Source organism: Sceloporus occidentalis, unplaced genomic scaffold (genome assembly GCF_023333645.1).
Source record: "Sceloporus occidentalis isolate IW3139 unplaced genomic scaffold, rSceOcc1.0.p SCAF_4, whole genome shotgun sequence".
Taxonomy (NCBI): Eukaryota; Metazoa; Chordata; class Lepidosauria; order Squamata; family Phrynosomatidae; genus Sceloporus; species Sceloporus occidentalis.
In genome coordinates this window covers 89359264-89371178 of record NW_028316984.1, presented here as the reverse complement: position 1 = coordinate 89371178, position 11915 = coordinate 89359264, and the positions used below count along the sequence as shown (strand labels likewise).

Below are 11915 nucleotides of genomic sequence, written 5' to 3'. Positions count from 1 at the left end.
TGATGATATTAAAAATGCATGATCATGATCTCCTTTCCTGAAATATAGCAACAGACATTATAGCCTTTCTCTTGTTTGTTAAGGTACAAAAACTATTTTGTTGCATACTGTTGTTGTTTTTTTACTGCCCAGGCCGCTCAGAGCTGGGTGCTGGGATTCTTCCCCTGCCCTTCACCTCTAGAGATGTTTGGTTACAAGCCCCATCAACTCCACCCAGCATGGCTAATGTTCAGGGAAGATGAGAGTTGTAGTCCAAAATCTATGAAGGGCACCGCCAAGGGAAAACCCAAAATTATAAGGGAGAGAGGAAAAGATCTCAGCTTCTAACTCTCGGGGGCAACTATACAATACACCATTAGCCTGTCTTAGCCTTAGCATATTTGTACATGTACCTATGCTTTTAAAAAAAAGAACAACAACCAGAATTAGATTTTATCCCCCGCACTATATTCATACTCCAGCTGTTAATTCTTCTTGATTGCATACAGCTTTTAGTCAGCAAGAGATAATGTAACATCATTCTACAATACAAGATTTAATTATAAAGCCACATAGCTTCAAGGCAAGAACAGTAAACAAACAAACAAAAATTAAAGGCTACCTCTAGTTTGAAAGCTAACTGGATTTCAGAAAAAGTCTACATTCTCAAATCGGTTGAGTGGCAGCACATCCATTTACAGCAGGAAATTAAGCAAAACACTATCCATAGGATTTGATCAACAGCCAAAAAAACACAAACAGGCATGCTTACTATAGTCAGAAAAATGGAACATCCCTCAAGATGTATTTGAAGTATCCACACATTTAAAATACAAAGGATTTGCGTTGCCCACGCAGAAGCCAGGCCAACCACTCTTTGAAGGAAATTGGTAGTAAGCAGGCTGCTTTTCCTGATGCTTACTGGCAACAATTAGAAGCCTCAGTGGAGCAAGATGAGCTGTTGAGTCAGTCATCGATCCTTCCAGATCAAGTAACTAGGAGCCTTTGTGTAGTCTATTAGCCTGGTAGACGTGCTTGGGAGGGGAAGAAAAGCAATGTTCTGAGTAGGGACCTTAGTCAATGCTTGGTAATGTTACTTGCTCTGAGTCCATAGCTCTGTATCATTTGCATTTAGAAGGATCCTAGCTTCTCTGCTAATTAAAAGAAAAGGAATAAGGATGAATCTGCCAAAAACTGAGGCAACTGTTATATGTATTTCTTCCTTGTGGTGTCCACGTGTCAAGAAAATGCCAATGGTCTGAATCTTGCTTATTCAAGATAGCCTTGGTATAGATGCAGATGAAGCTGCATTATGGCAAGTAATAGGCTGGGTGACCTTTTGGTCCCTAATGCCTTGTGATCCTGAGAATACTCTGATTCTCTACATTTAATTACTTCCTTCCTGCCATAAAGTCTTGCATCCCTGTGTTAAGAGTGTAAAGAGCACTCCCTTTTATCCAAACCTTCCACTGAGGAAGACAAAATACCACTATGCAAATATTTTCAGTGTGCTGTAGTACAACTAGATGAGTAACACTGTATTTCATCCAGGACCAGTCCCTTTATTAGGCAGTGAGAGCAGATGCTCATTGGAAATGGCAACACCAACCTGGCTATTCATCCCCATTGGGAGATGCTTTTCCATCACCACTACTGAAGCAAGAATCAATTTCCAGGCTATTCAGCTTCTGTTGGTGAAATTAAAAAGGTGCAGTGTTATCCACTGCCTCAGGTAGCAAAACGTCTTGGACAATGTGATGATGCCAGTAAGCCTTGAGTCAGTATGGAAAGGATCAGGTGCATCACATTGTGAATGTTGATTTAGTGAAAAGGAAGAACCAGCAACATACTAACTATCAGGATTGCGAAGAATGAGTCTTAATCAACTACTTAAATTTCTACTTGCAGAAAGCCCTTTCCTTATAAGAGGCAATGACATTTAACACAGCTGAGCTATTGTTGAGCTTAGCATCCAAACTCTGAATACAAGGACAACTCCTTTTCCTGTCTTTCTTAGGCCAAATGGAAGACCTAGCTCCCCAATCAAAATGAGTTTTCACAGCTATCCTCCACCCAGGATTTAAAAGATCCACTCCAAGTCTGGCCAAAATGTGGCATGCCAGCCTTACATGTGGAATGCACCCCCTCAGCATGTGATGATGTCTAACATGTTATCAACTGGCTAACAGGTAATGCCTAAAAGAAGATACATGCATGGGGGAGTGGGGAAAGGAACCTATCAGTGGCTATTAGAGAACCTGGTATTCAGTGTGCCACTAAACACAGCTTGCTAGGGTGTGGCGAATGCTATTTCCTCCATGTTCTGCTTTGTTTGGCCAAAAGCATCTGACTAAACACAGTGGCAAGCAAAATGCTAGCCCAGATGGCCCTTTGGCTGCTCTCATTCACTGCTGTACCACAGACTATCATCAGTTTCTAGCTTTTAAGGTGGTTAGGAAAAACACTCCAAACATGTTTCCTAACAATGTACAGGCTTCTAGACTTGCCATGTTCTCAGCTCTGCAACCTCTGCCTTACTAATGCCATCCAGTTCCTGAGTGCATAACTCATCACTGCACAAAAGCCTAAGTAGAAGTTCACTCTGGGATGTAGTCCCGGAAGGAGTTGAAGCTCAGGCTCCTGCCACCTGAGGCCAGGGTTGAATTGGCATGAATCTTTGGGATCTTTTCCATGAGTTTAGACACGGCTCGCCTCTTGAAAGACCCTGGGGAAAAGTGCCCTTGCTTCATTAGCTCATTGTACAAGGTATTGAAAACTGTCACAGTCTCCTCATAGCTGTCCCTGGTAGAGATCTCATAGAATGGATGCTTCAGGGCCTTGGAGAGGTTCTCTCCATCCTCAGAGGACACCATTCGGTCAAACTGCAAGTCCTTCTTATTCCCAACAATCACAACTGGTGGGTCTCCACTTCCACTGCTCCGTTTTGGGCTGGAATGGATGTGATTGATAAGGAAACAGAGCCTCATGACTTCATCAAAGCTGCAGCGGTCAGTGACAGAGTAAACCACAGCAAAGCCATCTCCCCACTTAATCTTCTCTTCAATTTGTAGAGAATCTTCCTCCTAGGGCCAAAGAGGAATCAGAGGATCACAGATTAGCATTTAATTTGTGACAGCTTCTCTATGAATTGCTTAGTACACTGATTATTATGGCTGAATATATCTTGAACATTAACATGAAGGAACAGAGACAGATATACAGGGGTGCAAAGAGAAAGTGAAATAAGGGAAGTTGGAGAGAGGTTTGTGTACTCCCTTCACATTCTCAGTTACAAACTATACATTCCCTCATGTACACTCTGCAGTTTTTCAGTGCTGCCCCAATGCCCACTGCACATATATATTGACCAATAAAAGCTGAAACTATAGCTCGCAGCTCTAGAACCTGCAACAAAATGATGCAATATGGAATATTCTTGTTCAGGATTCCAGTTAGCCAGACATATCATCTTCCAGGATTCTCCATTCTTTCCCCCTTCCCAATTTATAATTTATATATATATTGCTTTATTAACAGTTTGCCAGCATTCTATGCCTACTAAACATGCTTAGTGCTCACCAGCTTATTGTGGTTATCCCACTCCCTAAAGTTTTTCTGTAAGTTTCTTTTGTACTTCTGCAACACCTGTGTCCTCCCAGTCATAGGCCAACAGACTAACTATTACACTATAATGGCTCTCATTACCTCAGAAATACAGACAGTAACCATTTAAGACAATATGCATTATTACCTCACATTTCTGAAGGGTTAAGGGAGGCTGTGGTTGTCTCAGAGAACTCTAACATATATCCAAGTATACTGCCTCAAAATTACTGAACAGGAAGGAGTCCAATCACCACTCTTTTGTAATAATGTACGTTTCTATGTGGGTGGCTAATCTCTGGAATAGAACCACTAAGTCTAGGGTTGCCATATCCCGCTGGGGGGCGGGACAATCCCGGTTTGGGCGGTGCCATCCCGGTCCTGGTCCGGTTTGGCCCCCAAACCTGGACGGCCCCGCCCACCGCGGCCACCTCAGCCCCCGCGGCGGCTCCAAGGCCTTGCTGAGGCCTGGGAGGGCTCTCCGCAGTTGGAGCTCCAGCCGCGGAGACGCTCCCTCCCAGGCCCCAGCGAGGCCTTGGAGGCGGCTCCGTGGTTGGAACTCCAGCCACGGAGTCCTCCAAGGCCTCCGCGAGGCCAGGGAGGAGGAGGAGGCCGTTTCCCACCGTGGCGATCACCGCGATGAGGAGCGGCCCCTGCCTCTTTCCCGGCCTGGGAGCCGGCCGTGGCTTCCTCCCAGACCGGGAGGAGGAGGAGGACACTTCCCACTGCGGCGATCGCCGCGATGAAGAGCAGCCTCCGCCTCCTTCCTGGCCTGGGAGCAGGCCTAGGCTTCCTCCCAAGCCGGGAGGAGGACGAGGCTGCTTGGCACCGCAGCGATCACCACGATTCCAAGCGGCCCCATGCCCCTTCCTGGCCTGGAAGCAGGCCTAGGCTTCCTCCCAAGCCGGGAGGAGGAGGAGGAGGACAAGGTTTAAAAATGTAGGACCTTTTTTTAAAATTTCCTAGCCAGGAAATAATAAAAAAAGTCCTACATTTTCAAACCTAGTCCTACATTTGTCCCGGTTTGGAGGTCCTCAATTATGGCAACCCTAACTAAGTCAGGCGTCGGCAACCCCTGGCCCGTGGGCCTAATCCGGCCCGTGGAGATGGCAGGACCGGCCCCAGCTTGGTTTTGCTGCTGCCGCCAAGGCGGCCTCCTCCTCCTCCTCTGGGCCTCCAAGCTGCCCTTGGCCCTTTAAGGGCGGCGGCGAGGAGGAGGACAAGGCCTGGCTTCATCCTCCTCCTCCTTGCTGCCGCCCTTAAAGGGCCAAGGGCAGCTTGGAGGCCCAGAGGCCTCCAGGCTGCCCCCGGCCCTTAAAGAGCAGCGGTAGCGAGGAGGAGGAGGACGAGGCCTGGCTTCATCCACCTCCTCGCCCTCTCTGCTCTTAAAGGGCCAGAGGCAGCCTGAGAGGCCTCTTGGCCCCAAGCTGTCCCTGGCCATTTAAGGGCAGCGAGGAGGAGGAGGAGGATGAAGCCAGGCCTCCTCCTCCTCCTCCTCACCACCGCGCTAAAGGGCCAGGGGCAGCTTGGAAGCCAAGAGGCCTCCAGGCTGCCTCTGGCCCTTTAAGAGCAGTGGGTGTGTGGAGGACCAGCCCGGTCCTGCCACCGCTGCCAAGAGGGGAAGGAAGCCTTCCCCTGGGGCGGCTTCCCTGCCCTCTTGGGCTCCCTGGGCGGCCCGGGCCCCTGGCTGGAGCCCAGGGGGAGCAGGGAAGCCTTCCCCTGGGGCGGCTTCCCTGCCCTCTTGAGCTCCCAGGGCGGCCCGGGCCCCTGGCTGGAGTCCGGGGGGGGCAAGGAAGCCTTCCCATGGGGCGGCTTCCCTCCCCTCTTGGGCTCCAAGGGCTCCTCCTTTCCCTCTTCCTCCTCCTCCTCTCTTCCTCCTCTTCTTCCCCTCTTGTCTTCCTGTTCTTCTTTCTCCTCTTCTTCTTCTTCCTCCTCCTTTCCCTCTTTCCCTTCTTCCTCTTCCTCTCTTCTCTTCTTCTTCCCCTCTTTTCTTCCTCCTCCTTCCTCTCTGCCTCTTTTTCTTCTTCCTCCTTCCCCTCTTCCTCCTCTTCTTCTTCCCCTCTTCCTCCTCTTCTTCTTCCTCTCTTCTTCCTCCTCCTCCTCTTCCCCTCTTGTCTTCTTCCTCCTCTTCTTCTTCTCTTCCACCTCCTCTTCTTTTCCTCTTCCTCTCTTCCTCCTCTTTTTCCCCTCTTCTCTTCTTTTTCCAGAGGGAGGCCTGGGGCCGCATGGGCAGAGAAGGGGCCCGCGGAAGCGGCCTGCTGCTTCAGCGGGCTCCCCCACGGCCCTTGCGGCCCCAGGCCTCTCTCTCCGGAGGGAGGCCTGGGGCCGCACGGGCCGAGAAGGGGCCCACAGAAGCAGCTTGCTGCCTCCTGGGCTCCTCCACAGCCCTTGGAGCCCGTTTGGCCAAAGGGAAGAGCTGAAGGGAAGGGCCTGGGACGGGTGCCCAAGCCCTTCCCTTCAGCCTCCCTCCAGCCGAAAGGGCCCCTTGGAGCCTGTTCAGCCGAGGGAAGGGACCGAGGAGGAGAGGGCGGGCACACACCGCCTCCTCCTCCCCACAGGGCTTCGGTGGAAGCTCCGCCCCCGGTGTGCAGCTCCGCCCCTGGAGGGTGGAAGCTCTACCCCCCCGGCTTCGGCCCCCCAGTTGTCTGAGGGACACCAACCCGGCCCCTGGCTCAAAAAGGTTGCCTACTCCTGCACTAAGTGGTAGTTATGGGCTAATTAATTCACAAGCAAGAGAAAAATGTTCTCCTTTAGCACACCATTACAAAATTAGCATATGTGACCTCCTTTTCACCAGTTATAACACTTGGATGTGACTTTAACTGTCATGGTTCCATCATATGGAATTCTTGGATTTGTAGTTTGGGGAAGGACCAGAGCTCTTTGGCAGTGAATTCTAAATATCTTACGAAACTCCAAATCCCAGGATTCCATGTATTGAACCATGGTGGTTAAAGGACAAAGTGCTCTCACTGTATAGTGTGAAAAGCCCCCTGATCTTGCCTAATTCTGTTTGGCGTCAAAGATACAATGAGCTTAACACTCTTCTGCATTCTAATTATGAATATCTTGGCATCTATGTCAGAAAATGGCAATGACCAATTGATCAAAATTTTAATAGGGAGCAAGTGAGTAATTACAATAAAGTGAAGGAAATAACAAGTTTTACTGCTGTTCAGATTCCTATCACATTTAGCCTCTCTTTGTATTCCAATGTTATACAGTGCGCCCACGCCATACGCGGACTTGAGCGTATGCGCTCAAGCCACGGCGCGCGCGTGGGGCAGAGCGTCCCATTCAATTGAATGGGCGCGTGCGCCCATTGTGCCCTGCGCGCGCCCGCGCCGCTGCGCACAAGCCCCATTGTTTCCAATGGGGCTTGAGCATAGGCGGAATTCGCCTTACGCGGAGGGATCCGGAACGGATCCCCCGCGTAACGCGAGGATGCACTGTAAACCCTAAACTAAAGGTCAGAGATGAGTGACCATGGACATTCCAAGGGGTCATTTTAGGGTCTTCTATAACCTTACTTCTGGACTGTTTCAGGCCTTACTGAGATGCTCCCAACTTTGAAAAATGGCCACCGAAGCAAATTTAGGGACTAGTATTGGAGCTGGGCTGTACCTGAATGGCGGTTTTGGGGGCAAAAGCCATGTGATAAAACCAGGGGGTAGCCCAAATTTGGCTTGAATTTGAGAGCGGTAAGGTATTTAATTTTGCTGTGCGCTAAGCTCCTAGAACACAAAACACTGGATTCAAATTACAACAAAACAGATTTTCCCTAAACTTTAGGAAGAGTGCCTTTCTAAATGTCTTAACTGCAAGAGCTGTTTGAGAGTAGAACAGGTTGCCATGGAGGGTGGCAGACCTTCCTTTTTCTTTTGGCAGTTTTTATGCAGAGGTTGGCTGTCCATGTCTCGGGAGTGAGTTAACTGCATATTCCTGCATGACGGAGGGTTGAACTAGATGGTCCTTGAGGTCTCTCCTAACTCCATGATTCTATAATGATCTCCTCATTCCACAGCAGCCCTCTGGCCACCCCCTAAGAATAGCCATGGGGTCAGGGAAACCCTTTAAAACCAGTTTTCCGGAATCCATGGGGCCTGCAGGATGGAGGGAAAGGGTAGGAATTTCTGCGATGTGGATGTGTGTCATGTTGGATTTAGCCCCATAATCTGGTCTGCTGGTGCAAATTTCACAAAATAACTAGAAGAAATAGAGCTTTCATCTGCCCCGAATCTCCACCAATCTACCTAATTGGGTGTCCCTGGGTTCTAAATATTATGCTAGGTAAACTTCGTTACACTATGCGAGTTTTATAGCATTCTATCATGTCCCTCAATGCCTCCAGTCTAATCTAAAAGAAAATCAAATGTCACAGCCTTGCTCTACTTCCTGAATTCCATTTTCAGAGAAAGGCAGGCTATAAAACCAACCAACCAACCAACCAACCAACCAACCAACCAACCAACCAACCAACCAATAAATTGAGCTAGTTGCTACCATTTTCTGTACATGTTCTGTGTGTGTGTGTGTGTGTGTGCGTGTGGGATAACCAGAACCGTACCTGTCCAGCTGTGTCAAGAATTTCAAAATGTACCATCTCGCCATCAATGACAGCTGTGTGCCTGTAAATCATCTCTGTGGATCAAAGAAAGGTGTATGAGAACATCCTTGATATCTGTATAAAGCAAAGTTAAGGATAAAAACTAGAAACATGTTGAACATAGTGGCTTCTTCTCATCTTCTAAACTGGTGGTTCCATCTGCATGCAAGTATGTATACAGCCTAATATGACATTCCTCCTACATAGATTTCACCTCTGACAGGTTTCAGAAAGCTGGGTTTTTTATTATTATTATTGCTATTAATCTCTGTATTCATTTTTAAACTTTACTCTTGGAATGGTGGTGGTTGGGATAGGACTTTGGGTGGCTTATAGGGCCCCATGGGCTGACTTGCAGCTTATGGGGTTCCATGAGTTAGCTTGCTGCCCATGGGCTACACTTACCCCACTCCTGATCTATACACTGAAACTGTTGAGTTACACAGCCAGTTTTTACAGAAAAATATCTTGGTGGGGTGAGAAGTTCCTCACAATTTTACTAAAGGTTTGTGGTCTCATAAATCTACTTTCTCAAGGTAAAATGATGCTACAAATGGAGAATGCTGTTGTTTGGTATAAGGCAATGATGGTAGAGCAGAGAGAACCTGCCCAGAGCAGGTAGAAGTGAATATGAATTTGGCTCAGACTTCCATTTTGACTCAGGATTCCATTTTGCCACCCTCAGTGAGCGACAGTAGCAGCTCTGCCTTATCAAAGGTACGAAGGCTTGTGGTGTAGAGACCAAAAGAGACTAAGTGGGAGAATAAAGATGGCAGAGGTGGGGAGATGCACAGCAAGTGTACAGAAAGGACTGTGTTTAATGTCCAAAGGCTGTAAGAGGAATGAGCTGGGAGTGATAGACATACTGGGACAAAGGGGGAATTAAGAAAACAGTCCCTGTATCTAATCCTAGATTGCAGGAAAAAGGAGAAACAAAAAGTGTAAAGACAAGAAAGGAGAAATGATAACTAGAGGAGAGAAGAGGAAGACCGAAGCTGAAGCAGAGTGAGAAGTGAGGTGCAGGCAGTTGGAGTGATGCTTGCCAATGGATAGACCTTCCCCTCACACTCACCTGCAGATAAAAAGGAAACCCATTATTGAGGGATCTTTATTCATTCAATTCAATTTGTCCTTCTATTTGCTGTGCCAACTGAGACCTCAGCATCCAGCAATTCTGGGTTCTGAGACTTAAAATGAAAACTTTGTTCATTGCAGTGAAGTCCTGTCAAAGCTCAGCTTAGAAAAGCGGCAAGCCCACCCTCTAAAGATGCCCTGAAGGGCAGTTGTGCATGGCACAAACAGTCAGGACAACAACATTTTTCCTCCCAAACACTCTGTTCTTCTTTACAGCTCCCACACACCCTCCAGCTCTGAAATGACCAGGCTCCAACAAGCCTTATTAACACATCTTGGCCTCAAGGGCATTCCTCTTTTTCTCAAGATCTAGGAGAAGATAATGGAGCCCACATATATATGCACAGTGTGGATTAAAGGAGAGGAACTGCCATATATTGTCTAGTCTTGTTGCTTGCCTTTGGCTGCTATTATCCCACTCACAATCATTCCTCCCTGTCAAAAAATAAAATAAAATAAATTTAAAAGAGGGAAGAGGCAGAATCTTATTCAGTCCAGATTTCCCACCTACAGCTTCCCTCAGAATGTTACAGAACAGTCATTATTCTGTTTTATGCATGGTTAATTCTGTGACATGTAGCACAATCCTAGGTGTGTTCATTTGGAAATAAGGCCTACTGTGTTCAGCAGGGCTTTATCCCAAGGAGGTGTGTGCAGGGCTGCAGCCCAGGAACTGGAAATGCTGAGATGGTAAGAGAGTCATGTCAAGTCACTGTTCGGTTATGACTCTCCTCCCGTCTCCTGCCCAAACTCCAACGAGGCTCAGCTGGAGGACGCTGAAGGAACTCGTCCTCTCTTAGAGTTGTTTTAATTATTTAATTGCAAGGAATGTTTATTGTTAGTTTTTCCTTTCACTTGTTTTGCTTTATTAACTGCTATGTATTTTGTTATTTAATTTGCTGCTGTTGATTTGCTATATATTTTGTTTTTGTTATTTACTGCTATTGTTGATTGTGATCTTAATTTATTGTTATTGTTCAATATGCTATGTTATATCTCTTTTTATTTCATGTTTATTGTTATTGCTTACTTTGTATTATTCCTCTGTTGTAAGCCTCCCGGATTCCCAGAGATTGGGCGGCATATAACTAAATAATAACAATAATAATAATAATAATTATTATTATTATTATTATGGAGGGAAAACTCTTGGAATATAAGTAAAGAAAAAGTAGATATTTTGATTAACCATCCATGAATGCTTGGGGACATGATAAACTGCTTTATACTGAATCAGGCCATTGGTCCATCTAGCACAGGAGTAAAAATTATTTGGCCCTTTCAGATGTATTTGGACTGCAACAGCCAGCATTCTTCACCTTTACCTATGCTAGTTAGCTGCCTTGAGTCCCTATAGGGGGAGGAAGGCAGGATATAAATAAATAAAGTAATAATGATGATAATAATAGTTATAACTACTGGGAACTGCAATCCAAAGACATCTAGAGGGGCACATAATTCCACCCATGATCTAGGCCTGTACTGTCAAATCCAACTGGCAGCAGATCTCTGGGGTTTGAGGCAGGATTCTTTCTCAGCCCCTGGCAGTCTCCTCTCCAAGTACTAAGCAGGCCTAACCTGGCCTAGCTTCCAAAATCAAAAAAGATCAGGTATGTTCAATGTAGGGTTGCAAGATTGGAAACTGGAAACAGTTGAAAAACTGGTTGTGTAACAAGTAACACCTGCTGAAATTCCTTTCTTGTTGTTGTGTGCATTCACGTTCTTTCTTCCTTATGGTGACCCAAAGAAACCCTATCACAGGATTTTATTGGCAAGATTTGTTTCAAAGGGGGGGGGGGGGTTGCCCTTGTCTTCGTGTGAGGCTAAGAGTGTGTGACTTGCCCAAGATCATGCAGAGGATGTTCATGGGTGAGTGGGTGATTTGAACCCTTGTTTCCAGAATTGTAATTCAACATTCAAACCACTACACCACACTGGCTCCCATCTCTTCTACACAACCATTGGAGCCCTCTCCATTTTTCACCTGGCAATCCTAGTTCAGTGTAGTACAGTTTGAGCTCACATTTGCTTCCATACTTTCCTCCCAGGCTGGCCAAAGACATTGTATTACCCAAGAATGAACACTTTAGCCACCCCCATGGCAGGCAGGTTATTTTGGCACCTGAGGCAAAAAAATCTCACAAATGCCTTTCCAATTACTGTATTATCACTCCCCTGTCCTGAAGAATTTCTGAAGAATTCTTGTGGGAAAACAGTTCCCTCTTTGTAAGCCAGTGGTGCCACTAGGGGTGTGTGGACCGCACCAGATGACACCCTAAGAAGGGGTGACACCACAGATCCTCTAACACCTGCTTTTGGGCACAAATGAGCTGTGGCATTTGCCTGTGTCCCTTTAAAATGCTAAAGAGAGAGTGTGAGTGGGCTAAGGATCAGTGGGAGGAGAAAAGGGAGGCCCTAGTTTTTTAAATTGTAATTTTAATTTTAAAATGTATTTCATTTTTAAAAATATTCTTTTTAAATTTTCTTAAAAACATCACCTTTTACCAAATGTTAACTTCAGCCACATGAAATGATGCATATATAAATGCACTGGCGCTGTGCATATGATCTTGTTATTTAAAGGTATCATTTT

General features: G+C 46.5%; 1 protein-coding gene across 2 annotated transcripts in view; it reads right to left on the bottom strand.

Moving 5' to 3' along the window:
* Window positions 1-516: 516 nt before the first annotated feature.
* Window positions 517-11915, bottom strand: part of LOC149314303 (ras-related and estrogen-regulated growth inhibitor-like) — a 33976-nt gene continuing 22577 nt past the window's right edge. For both annotated transcript variants that reach the window (XM_089520822.1, XM_089520823.1), the window contains exons 3-4: window positions 8150-8223; window positions 517-3062 (exon numbers count right to left, since the gene is read on the bottom strand). In XM_089520822.1, the coding sequence (XP_089376948.1) occupies window positions 2577-3062; window positions 8150-8223 (560 nt within the window). In that variant the 3' untranslated portion in view covers window positions 517-2576. The remainder of the gene's footprint in view (window positions 3063-8149; window positions 8224-11915) is intronic.